Source organism: Tursiops truncatus, chromosome 14 (genome assembly GCF_011762595.2).
Source record: "Tursiops truncatus isolate mTurTru1 chromosome 14, mTurTru1.mat.Y, whole genome shotgun sequence".
Classification (NCBI taxonomy): Eukaryota; Metazoa; Chordata; class Mammalia; order Artiodactyla; family Delphinidae; genus Tursiops; species Tursiops truncatus.
In genome coordinates, this window is record NC_047047.1 from 64813449 (window position 1) to 64826790 (window position 13342).

Consider the following 13342-nt stretch of genomic DNA (forward strand, 5'->3'; position numbering starts at 1 on the left):
ACAAGTTGTTGGTTTCTCAGATTCCCACCCCCCCCAAAGTCAGGTATTCCCTGGCTTGAAAAGAACTCCAAACCTTCTTCTTTAGAAACAATCATGAGGCGCCAATGAGTTTCTTACCACCTGGAATGGTTAAGGTACCAGGTGACTCTGACCAACACTTGAAGGTTTTCTTATCACCTAAAGCTCTAATGGCAGCAGACAAACTGGGTTTAATCTCAACTCTGTTTAAATAATTTGCTTATGCATGTGAACTTGGGCAAATTATTAAATTTCTCAAAACTTCCATTTCCTCTTCTGTAAAATGGGGATAATGGTGGCACCTAAAATGCAGCTGTCTTATTAAAGCACTTAGCATAACATCTGCCACGTAAGTGGTCAATAGCTATGATCATCATTACCCTTCGGTTTTTAGTTTGATTTTTCCTTTTAACAAAACCTCCTAATTCTTCTCCTTATATCTGAATTAAATACGCCATACCTTTCCACAGGTATTTATCTACCAGTAGGTTACAATCCCTTTAGTTTGTGCCTGTACAAAAGTCAGCTTTAAGTACAAATAGAGAAAAGAAAATGCGAAGGAGGAGGAGACTACTTTTAGTTTAACAATATCACATTTCATAAAAGATATGCCTGAATAAAATTATTTTTAATTAACCTTGTAACAAGGGAGGAATATAATCTGTAAAATTATTCATCACAGGATTTCTTTTTAAAATATGAGAAGGAGAGTGCACTGTAAACAATTTATTAAAATTCAATTTACAGGGAACTTTTGAGAAACGTCTACTCTATCAAGGTAGGTACTCCCCCACCAACCACTGTTTCTGGAAATCTTTCCCTATCAACCTCCACCTGAGGGGTCTATAGCATCAGCATTGATACTTTCCTCTCTACAAACACAACAATGGCAGTCTGCCTGAGGGGAAAAAGACAACCCATTCAAAAGAAACAGGTAGAGAAGACCCTTCGACAAGTGAAGGAAGAGTATTCCCTCCTTCTTCTCCTTTTCAGGTATTATACTCACCACCTCCACCAAGACAGGTCAATAAACCCAGTAAAATTAAGTTCCAGGTGTTGCTCAGGGAAAAGAAGGAACAGAACACTCTCAGGAAATATGACCCATTCAAGGTAAAGGAGGCTGCTTGCACAACGCTTCATTTTTGGAGAAGGCACTGCTCTTAAGCAACAACAAAGGGCTGAAACCAGTTCAGTGCCAGAGAAGGGAGAAGTATAGACTGGAAACCTATAAGGAGTAACCAGCTCTCAGGGTCAGAGGGACATGTGCTCAGAGCAGTATGCACAGACCTCGTAGCAAATATCTAGCTGTTCCAAGAATTTACTATACATTTTGTATGCACTTTTACCTCACACGTTTTCAACCCAGCCCACAGACAAAATCACATCATTCCTAAATTCTGTGGTTACTGGGGCGACTTGATCACATCAATGTCACAAGTTTTAAAAAGTCTGTTATCTGAATCTTAATTTTTATCATTTTATAAAATAAATGGAGGAGGTGGAGACAAGACAGCGAAGTACAAGAACATGAGTGCACTTCTTCTTACAAAAACACCAAAACCACAACTAACTGCTGAACAATCATCAACCAAAAAAAAACACTCGAACCTACCAAAAAAGATATCCTACATCTAAAGACAAAGGAGCGACAACGAGACAGTAGAACGGGCGGAAACACGATAAAATCAAATCCCATACCTGCTGGGTGGGCAACCCACAAATTGGAAAATAATTATACCACAGAAGTTCTCTCACAGGAGTGAAAATTCTGAGCCCCACATCAGGCTCCCCAGCCTGTGGGTCTGGCAAAAGGAGAAGGAGGCCCCAGAGAATCCAGCTTTGAAGGCCAGCAGGGTTTGAAAGGAGGGATTCCACAGGGCTGGGGCAAACAGAAATTCCACTCTTGGAGGGCTCACACAAGGTCTCGTGTGCACCAGGACCCAGGGAAAAAAGCAGTGACCCCATAAGAGCCTGGGCCAGACCTACCTGCTGGTATTAGAGGGTCTCCTGCAAAGGAGGGGACACACTGTGGCTCACCTCGGGTACAAAAACACTGGTGGCGATAGTTCTGGGGAGTACTCATTGACGTGAGCCCTCCTGGAGGCCACCATTTTATGACCAAGACCTGGCCCTACTAACAGCCTGTAGGCTCCAGTGATAGGATACCTTAAGCCAAACAAACAAGGGTGGGGGGGGTGTGGAGATGCAGCCCCACCCATCAGGAGACAGGCTAGTTAAAGTCTTCCTGAGCACACAGCTGCCAGATAAACACACCCCCTGACACAGACCTGCCCACCAGAAGGACAAGACACAGCTCCACCCACCAGTGTGCAGGAACCAGTCAATCCCACCCGGAAACCTGCATAAGCCTCTCAGACAGCATCATCCACCAGGGGCCAGACAGTAGAAGCAAGAATGGAAACTGCAATCACAGAAAGTTAGACAAAATGGGATGAGAGAGGAATATGTCCCAGATGAAGGAACAAGATAAAATCCCAGAAGAAAAACAAAGTGAAGTGGAGATAGGCAATCTACCTGAAAAGAATTCAGAGCAATGATAGTAAAGATGATCCAAGATCTCAGAAAAAGAATGGAGGCACAGATCTAGACGATGCAAGAAATATTTAACAAAGACCTAGGAGAAATAAAGAATAAACACACAGATGAACAATAACTGAAATAAAAAATACACTACAAAGGGGCTTCCCTAGTGGCGCAGTGGTTGAGAGTCTGCCTGCCAATGCAGGGCACACAGGTTCGTGCCCCGGTCCGGGAAGATCCCACATGCCGCGGAGTGGCTGGGCCCGTGAGCCATGGCCCCTGAGCCTGCGTGTCCGGAGCCTGTGCTCTGCAACAGGACAGGCCACAACAGTGAGAGGCCTGCGTACAGCAAAAAAAAAAAGCTACAAAGAATCAATAGCAGGATAAATGAGGCAGAATAACAGATAAATGAGCTGGAAGACAGAATGGTGGAAATCAATGCCGTGGAACAGAATAAAGAAAAAGGAATAAAAAGAAATGAGGACACACGAGAACAGTCTAAAAGGCCTCTGGGACAATATTAAATGCACCAACATTCGCATTATAGGGATCCCAGAAGGAGAAGAGAGAGAGAAAGGGCCTGAGAAAATATTTGAATAGATAATAGCTGAAAACTTCCCTAACTTGGGAAAAGAAACAGTCACCCGAGTCCAGGAAGCACAAAGATAAGCCCAAGGAGGAACACATAGTAATCACACTGACAAAAATTAAAGACAAAAAATATAAAAAGCAACAAGAGGGGCTTCCCTGGTGGCGCAGTGGTTGAGAGTCCGCCTGCCGATGCAGGGGACGCAGGTTCATGCCCCGGTCCAGGAGGATCCCACATGCCACAGAGCGGCTGGGCCCATGAGCCATGGCCGCTGGGCCTGCGCGTCCGGAGCCTGTGCTCCCCAACGGGAGAGGCTGCAGCAGTGAGAGGCCCGTGTACCGAAAAAAAAAAAAGCAACAAGAGAAAAGCAACAAGTAACATACAAGGGAACCCTGTAAGGTTATCAGCTGATTTTTCAGCAGAAACTCTGAAGGTCAGAAGGGAGTGACATGATATACAATATTTTAAGTGATGAATGGGAAGAACCTACAACCAAGAATACTCTACCCAACAAGGCTCTCAATCAGATGCAACAGAAATCAAAAGCTTTACAGACAAACAAAAGCTAAGAGAATTCAGCAACACCAGACCACCTTTGCAACAAATGCTGAAGGAACCTCTCTAGCTGGAAAAGAAAAAGCCACAACTAAAAACCAGAAGATTACGAGTGGAAAACCTCAACGGTAAAGGCAAACATGAAGTAAAGGTAGGAAACCATCCACACACAAATATGATATCAAACCCAGCAATCATGAGAAGATGACAGTACAAATACAGGCTATTGAAAATGCATTTGAAATGAAAAGACCAGCAAATTAAAACAATGCTTTTTATATACAGAGTGCTATTCAAAACCTCGTGGTAAACACACACCAAAAATCTACAATAGATACGCACACAAAAAAGAAAAAGGAATCCAAACACAACACTAAGATTAGTCATAAAAGCCTAAGAGAAGAGAACAAAAGAGGAAGGGATGAAAAAAAACCTACAAAAACAAAAAACAACATTGCAGTAAGAACATACATATTGATAATTACCTTAAACTTAAATGGATTAAATACCTCAACCAAAAGACTGTCAAAAATTAAATACAAAGAAAAAATTAAATACAAAGAAAAAAATAAAAATATTAAAAAATATTAAACAAGGGAAAAGCAACAAATAACATACAAGGGAATCCCCATAAGGTTATCAGGTGATTTTTCAGCAGAAACTATGCAGGCCAGAAGGGAGTGGCAGGATATGTTTAAAGTGACGAAAGGGAAAAACCTACAAACAAGATTACTCTACCCAGCAAGGATCGCATTCATATTCAACAGAGAAATCAAAAGCTTTACAGACAAGCAAAAGCTAAGAGAATTAATAAGCACCACCAAACCAGCTTTACAACAAATGCTAAAGGAACATCTCTAGGCAAGAAACACAAGAGAAGAAACAGACCTACAAAGACAAACCCAAAACAATAAAGAAAATGGTAACAGGAACATACATATAGATAATTACCTTAAATGTAAATGGGTTAAATGCTCCAACTAAAAGACAAAGGCTGAATGGATACAAAAACAAGACCCGTATATTTGCTGTCTACAAGAGACCCACTTCAGATCTAGGGACACATACAGACTGAAAGAGAGGGGATGGAAGAAGGTATTCCATGCAAATGGAAATCAAAAGAAAGCTGGAGTAGCAATACTCATAACAGACAAAAAGACTTTAAAATAAAGACTGTTACAAGAGACAAAGAAGGACACTACATAATGATGAAGGGATCAATCCGAGAAGAAATAACAATTACAAGTATATATGCACCCAACATAGGAGCACCTCAATATATAAGGCAAACGCTAACAGTCATAAAAGGAGAAATCGACAGTAACACAATAATAGTGGGGGACTCTAACACCCCACTTTTAACAATGAACAGATCATCCAGACAGAAAATCAGTAAGGAAACACAGGCCAAGAGGCACATGAAAAGATGCTCAACATTGCTAATTATTAGAGAAATGCAAATCAAAACTACAATGAGATATCACATCACACCGATCAGAATGGCCATCATCAAAAAGTCTACAAACAATAAATGATGGAGAGGGTGTGGAGAAAATGGAAGCCTCCTACACTGTTAGCGGGAATGTAAATTGGTAGAGCCACTATGGAAAACAGTATGGAGCGTCCTTAGAAAACTAAAAACAGAACTACCATATGATCCAGCAATCCCACTCCTGGGCATATATCTGGATAAAACTATGGTTCAAAAGCATACATGCACCCCAATGTTCATTGCAGCACTGTTTATGATAGGCAAGACATGGAAGCAACCCAATGTCCGTTGACCGATTAATGGATAAAGATGTGGTACATACATACAATGGAATATTACTCTGCCATTAAAAAGAATGAAATAATGCCATTTGCAACAACATGGATAGACCTGGAGATTATCATACTAAGTGAAGTAAGTCAGACAGAGAAAGACAAGTATCATATGATATTGCTTGTATGCGGAATCTTAAAAAAAAAAAAAAGATACAAATGCACTTATCCAGAAACACACTCACAAACTTATGGTTACCAAAGGGGAAGGAGTGGGGGGGAGAGGATAAACTGGGAGTTTGGGATTGACATATACATACATTATATTTAAAAGAGATAACCAACAAGGACCTCCTGTATAGCACAGGGAACTCTGCTCAATATTCTGTAATAACCTAAATGGGAAAAGAATTTGAAAAAGAATAGATACATGTATATTAAATAAATAAATAAGACCAAAAAAAAGAAGCAGCATGAGAAATACAAAATAAAATAGAATAGGGCTTCCCTGGTGGTGCAGTGGTTAAGAATCCTCCTGCCAATGCAGGGGACACGGGTTCAAGCCCTCGTCTGGCAAGATCCCACAGGCTGCAGAGCAACTAAGCCCGTGTGCCACAACTACTGAGCCTGCATTCTAGAGCCTGTGAACCACAACTACTGAGCCTGTGTGCCACAACTACTGAAGCCCATGTGCCTAAGGCTCGTGCTCCGCAACAAGAGAAGCCACCGCAATGAGAAGCCCGCACACCACGATGAAGAGTAGCCCCCGCTTGCCACAACCAGAGAAAACCTGCACGCAGCAACAAAGACCCAATGCAGCCAAAAATAAAATAAATAAATAGAAATAAATAAATAAATACAATAAACGGAAATGCAATATAAAATTAACAATGTAAAAACTCTTCAGTCTGCATCTTTAGATTTTTGCATTTTACTAAAGTATACCCCAATGAAGGAAAATAAAATTCATTAGGAATATGGAAGAAACTCAACTTTGGAATATAGCCCTTAAATACATATTTTATCTCAAGGACACGAATTACTTCATTTCTCTCTTTCATTTAAAGGGGGAAATACAAAAACTAATGTGCTTCTTATGTAACACGAATATGTTTCTTCTAATATTTGACTAAATCTGACTCTAACAAAATACAAATCAATAGGCTAGGCCACTTTGGTATGGTCACTTTGGTACGGTCTCTTTGGTATGGTCTCTTTCTCTGCTGTTTAACTTACCACAGGTAGCGTGAGCCAGGTTGCCACAAGGCGGTTGTTGATCCAGCGATACCAAGATGGGTTTATAAACATCAAAGGTAAAAAGGGACCCAGCATGAAAATGCTTCCAAAAAAGCTTCCCCAAAACAGAGTGAGTATAAAGTATATCCCTCTCCATGACACCATGATTCTGAAAGACACAAAAAAAATCGATATATTTTGTTACTGTAACTGTCCAAATTCAATTTCAGAATGATACATGTAATAATCTTTAATTATAGGGCTACAGAATAGGCCCTGATAAAGAATATGAGCTTGAATGCCCTCTTACATGACCTACAGGTCTAACAAGTCAGAACATTAGAAATGGATACTCTCCCCCAAAACAGATATATTTATCAATGGAACAGAATACAAAGCCCAGAAATAAACCCACACACCTATGGTCAATTAATCTTCGACAGGAAATCCCTGATGGTCCAGTGGCTAGGACTCTGTGCTTCCACTGCAGGGGGCACAGATTGGATCCCTGGCTGGGGAACTAAGGTTCTGCATGCCAGGTGGTGCAGCCAAAAAAAACAAAAAACAAAAATCTTTGACAATGCAAGCAAAAATATACAATGGAGAAAAAACAATCTCTTCAGCAAGTGGTGCTGGAAAAGCTGGACAGCCGCACGTTAATCAATGAAGTTAGAACATACCCTCACATCATACACAAATATAAACTCAAAATGGATTAAATATAGGACATGACACCATAAAACTCCTAGAAGAGAACACAGGCAAAACATTCCCTGACTTAGCAATGTTTCCTTAGGTCAGTCTCCCAAGGCAACAGAAATAAAAGCAAAAATAAACAAATGGGAACTAATCAAACCTATAAGCTTTTATATTGCAAAGGAAACCACAAACAAACGAAAAGACAACCTACAAATGGGAGAAAATATCTGCCAACAATTTGACTGACAAGGCCTTAATTACCAAAATATACAAACAGCTCATACAATTCAATAACAAAAAAACAACCCAATCAAAAAATGGGCAGAAAACCTAAATAAATACTTCTCCAAAGAAGACATACAGATTCTCAATAGGCACATGAAAAGATGCTCAACATCACTAATTATTAGAGAAATACAAATCAAAACTACCATGAGGTACCTCACACTGGTCAGAATGGCCACTGAAACAAATGCTGGAGAGCATGTGGAGAAAAGAGAACCTTCCTACACTGTTGGTGGGAATGTAAATTGGTGCAGCCATCATGGAAAACAGTATGGAGGTTCCTTCAAAAACTAAAAATAGAGCTACCATATGATCAAGCAATCCCACTCCTGGGCATTTATCCAGAGAAAACCAAAATCCGAAAAGATATGTGCACCTCAGTGTTCACAGTAGTACTATTTAAAACAGTCAAGACACAGAAGTAACCTAAATGTCCACTGACAGATGAACAGACAAAGAAGATGAGTTATATATACAAAATGGAGTACTACTCAGCCATAAAAAGTAATGAAATAATGCCATTTACAGCAACATGGATGGACCTAGAGATTATCATACTAAGTGAAGTAAATCAGAAAGACAAAGACAAATACCATATGCTATCACTTATACATGGAATCTAAAATATGACACAAATGAACTTATTTATGAAACAGAAACAGACTCAGTCATAGAAAACAAACTTATGTTTACCAAAGGGGAAAGGGGGTGGGGGAGGGAAGCGGTAGGCGTTTTGGATTAGCAGTACAACAACAAGGTAAACAACGTCTTGCTGTATAGCACAGGGAATTAAATTCAATATTCTGTAATAAACCATAATGGAAAAGAATATGAAAAAGAATACATATATGTATAACTGAATCACTCTGCTGTATAGCAGAAACTAACACATTATAAAATCAACTTTTCTCTTTTTTTAAATTGAAATAAAGAAAAAAAAGAGATACTCTCAACTGACTTCCCCCAAAAAAGAAAAAAGCTGTTTAAAAAGCCTTGCTTTTTGTTCTACTTATTAGTATTAACATAAAACTGTATATTTTCTTTTCCAAGACGTTATCCAACGCAAAATTTTAAAATATTCCAGAGTTCGTTTTTTTTTATCTCTTACATGACCTACAGGTCTAACAAGTAGATTTAATGGACTAAGAACTGCAGAACAGCTTCCTAAGGGTGACTGTGCCTGAAAGTGATGGCAATTTTACAGAATGCACTAAAAAAGAATTTGTTAAATCTAGAAATATTAATTCTTTACATTAGAACCTAAAAGTAATATCTTTGGGCATTTGGTCTTTATGAGCTGAAAGATTAAGTAGAAGTCAGACTCCTCACTCACTTTCTTAATTATTTGCCAATGGATTACTTTTGAGGGTCCTCATAACCAGATGAACAAAATATTGATGTTTTAAAAATAAACTGTTGGAAGCACAGTCTAAAATGAATAATCAAACATTTGATTTTACAACCTAAACTCTATTAGAGCAAAAACATGGTTTGCTTCAGGATAATAAAACCGTGGGAAACATTAAAACCATGATAACAATAATGGCCTTAAAATTTATATATTAAAAAAAGGTATTTCAGGGCTTCCCTGGTTGTGCAGTGGTTAGGAGTCCACCTGCCAACGCGGGGGACACAGGTTCGAGCCCTGGTCCAGGAAGATCCCACATGCCACGGAGCAACTAAGCCCATGCACCACTACTACTGAGCCTGCGTGCCACAACTACTGAAGCCAGTGCACCTAGAGCCCATGCTCCGCAACAAGAGAAGCCACCACAATGAGAAGCCCGTGCACTGCAACAAAGAGGAGACCCCGCTTGCCGCAACTAGAGAAAGCCCGCGCGCAGCAATGAAGACCCAGCGCAGCCAAAAATAAAATAAGTAAAATAAATTTTTTTTAAAAAGGTATTTCAGCAATTAAGACCTCTCAATATTTGAAAAGAATCACAACAGGAAAAAGAAATAAAATTTCAAATGTCATGGTGCTTTAAAAAATGTCAGTCAGACAAACAAAACAGGTCAAGTCTCTTACACTGAATCAAGTTTTTCTGCATATTTGGTATATTTTTAAATCTCTACCAATACTTGACAGTGTTATACACAAAATCCTTCAAAGTACAAACAGAACAAGTATCTGCTAAGAACTGGCTTTCTGCTAAACTCTAGATCGGAACTTCTAAGAAGCGGGTTGAGGGAGTGAGGGTGCAGAAAAAGCACACTGGAAAACAGTAGCCAAACAATTTGCTCACACAGGGCCCAGGATGGTCTGTAGTGCTACACAGCCTTGGCTTTGCTTTCTCTGAGGCTCAGCTCCTCCTCTTTGCATTAAAAGACACTATAGGCCACTTCTGTCCAGTCTAAAGTAATAATTTAAAAAGAGCTGCTAAATTTAGTATTCTCAACCCCTATTTCCTTTCATAACCCCTGCCCCCAAAATATCCCTGCAATGCTACTACTCGAATTGAAAACCCCCCTGTAACTACCTTTTTTTAAATCTACTGTTCGTTTCTGTCATTAGCTAGCTCTCTGTTTAGATACTCACCCCTCAACTCCCTGAAGGGCTATACTTCACATTACATCCATATACAACTACTTCCCCATCAAAGGCTCTGACATGCTTCTTCCTCACTTACTGAACTACTTCTCATTCGATGTCATTAAAAGGAAAAAAATTATAGTTAAAGGAGCTTAGGTATCATCTAACAGAATCTTTTCAATTTACAGCGATGAAGCTAAGGACCAGAAGAGTTAAGAGATGCGTCACGTGAATATACTGGGATTACTCAAACCAAGTCTCATCTAAAATTACTTTTCCATCCTACTTCTGTTTCTTCCCTAACCTCTCAATCATGTGTACAGTGATTCAATAAACATGCAAAGAGATTCCTACTGTGTGTCAGGCCCAGTGCCAGTTATTTGGGGATACAACAGTGAACATGACAGACATACCAAGCTCTTACAAACCTAACAGTCTCTCCAGCCCCTCCTTATGAACTCTGCATTTAATCTAGCCCTGTTCTCTCTCTTCTTCCAAGTCTCAAGGATTTGATAGAAAACTTGGTTAAGAACTATGCTACTACATGCTTATTTGGAATAAATAAAATTTTAAAAAACCAAAAACTGGCTAAACCAAGTGCTGGTAAGGATGCAGAGCAACCAGAACTCACACGTATTGCTGGTGGGAACGCAAAATGGTATGGCCACATTGGAAAACAGCTTTACAGTTTCTTAAAATATTAAATGTACATTTACGATATAACCCAGCAATCCCACTACTGAATATCCAGGACAAATTGAAAACTTACGTTGACACACAAACCTGCACACAATTGTTTTCAGCAGGATTATTCATAATTGCAAAAAACTAGAAACAACCCAAATGTCAGTCACGGGTGAGGGGATAAACACATTCTAATATATCCATAGAAAGGAATACTACTCAGCAGTGAAAAAACATATGACTGATACATGCAACATCTGGGGTTAACGTCAAATGCATTATGCTGAGTGAAGGAAGCCAGGCTCAAAAGGCATGATTTCTTTTTAACTGTATGTTTTCATTTATATGACATTCTGGAAAAGGCAAAACTATACGGAGGGAACAGATCAGTGGTTGTCAAAAGGTTAGGGGTGGGGGAGTGTTTGACTGTGAAGGGGCAGCACAAGGGAAGTTTTAGGGGTTGAGGAAACTGTTCTATTTCCCAATTGCAGTGATGGTTACAAGACTATGCATTTGTTGAAGCTCACAAAACGTATATTTACTGATTTTTACTGTATGCAGATTAAGAACTAAATTAAAAAGATTATGCTATGTGAGATGAAATCTGATAGAATATTCATTAAGCTCTTATGATCTGGGGAATTCTACACGTCTGGATTATTTCAATTATAATGACATCTAAACTATGTCAAGCTTTTAGAATACGCCAGGCACTGTTTCATATACTTTAAATGTGTGAACCTGTTTAATACAATAATCCCATGGTGTAGATATTTTCATTACCCCACACTTTATATATAAGGATACTGAGGCACAAAGTGGTTAAGTAATATGCTCAAGATTATACAGCTAGTAAATGGCAGAGCTGGGATTTGAATCCAGGTAATTTGGTGTCAGAGTCCATGCTCAGTCTAAAATTCAACATTATGTTCTTTTTCAAGCACATACTTCTTTTGTAATTAAACACACACACTTTAAACACTATACAAAATCAAGATGTCATAAATCTAAACTAAATTTTTAATATCTCATGCAAAAATTATTCTGAATGTTAGTGAAGTTTACAGGAACTTAGTGAGGAAATCTAACGTCTTTTCTTAACACTCCCTAGTACTTAACATATAGCATACAAAAACTTGGGGAGAGCTGAGGATGGGGGTTGCCAGCTTCTGCTGGAAAGAAATCTGGTTAAATAACTGGTAAATGAACCACCTAATCTTTTAAAATCCTTTAAAGTAAGGGCCACATCACTGCAAAGGTAATCACAAACACCGTAATTTAATATTTCTGTGCATTCTTTGTATAATACTGATAGCGTTCTCAAAAAATAAAAGCCATTTGGAAAAGAAATAATCATAGTTTTAAAATGGCATAGCCATTTTATTGCCGAGTACAGATACATAGAACTAAACTGTAGATCTTCTTAAAAAGCTATGCCTACTTCAGTGTAACCCAGGAACTTTTCCCCTTAAGACCACTGTCCCTTCACAATGAGTTAAGATCTCTTACCCACTAACTTCCTAGCTCATAATATGATTCTGATTCTGATGCTTGCCCTTGTCTAACCATCTGTGGTTCCAATGACTACAATGCCAAGCAAAGGCAGGAACCAAAACAGAGCCCACCTGGACTCTTGTTCAGTTGCATATATTATTCCTAGAGTATGACAATGTAGGAGGATACTCCCTGACAAGGATTAAGGGAATGTATTAGGGATACTTACAGTTCCTTGCTCAGGAAGGAAAGACGTTTTACTTCATAAAATTTCCTTAGTTTTTAAATTCACATAACAATTCAAGTATTAACAAGCATTGCTCTCATAGTCTAGGAGGGAAGCTAAGTGTGTTAAGGAACGACTGCAGTTTGGTATGATACATACTGTAATAGAGGTATGTAACAGGTGTTAAGGATAGGTCAAACCAAGGCAAGATGAGCTCTGCTAAAAGGGATTAAAGAAGCTGTTAGACACTTAGAGGATCAGAAATTGCGGGAGAGGAGAGATTACTCCAGACAATAAAAAAAAACATGTAGGGCTTCCCTGGTGGCACAGTGGTTAAGAATCCGCCTGCCAATGCAGGAGACACGGGTTCAAACCCTGGTCTGGGAAGATCCCACATGCCGCAGAGCAACTAAGCCGGTGCTCCACAACTACTAAGCCTGCGCTCTAGAGCCCACATGCCACAACTACTGAAGCCCGCGTGCCTAGAGCCCACGCTCCGCAATTAAGACAAGCCACGACAATGAGAAGCCCACGCACCACAACGAAGAGTAGCCCCAGCTAGCTGCAACTAGAGAAGGCCGGCGCACAGCAACGAAGACCCAACACAGCCAAAAATAAAAACAAATAAATAAATAAATTTAAAACAAAAAACAAAAAGAACATGTAGAGTCACAGAAATTTGAAACAGCATGGCTTAAACAAGGAACTGTAACTCATT

The 13342-nt window shown here is 39.4% G+C and overlaps 1 protein-coding gene across 12 annotated transcripts in view; it reads right to left on the reverse strand.

Moving 5' to 3' along the window:
• The window catches only part of LCLAT1 (lysocardiolipin acyltransferase 1), a 257617-nt gene that overhangs the window by 125458 nt on the left and 118817 nt on the right, over positions 1-13342 (reverse strand). For 10 of the 12 annotated variants that reach the window (XM_073791468.1, XM_073791469.1, XM_019942977.3 and 7 more), the window contains exon 2: positions 6704-6872. The exons of 1 other annotated variant lie outside the window; for it this stretch is intronic. In XM_073791468.1, coding sequence (XP_073647569.1) covers positions 6704-6872 — 169 coding nt within the window. Of the gene's footprint in view, positions 1-6703; positions 6873-7122; positions 7146-13342 lie in introns of those variants that run through there. One more of the 12 variants, XM_073791467.1, reaches the window with a different exon arrangement.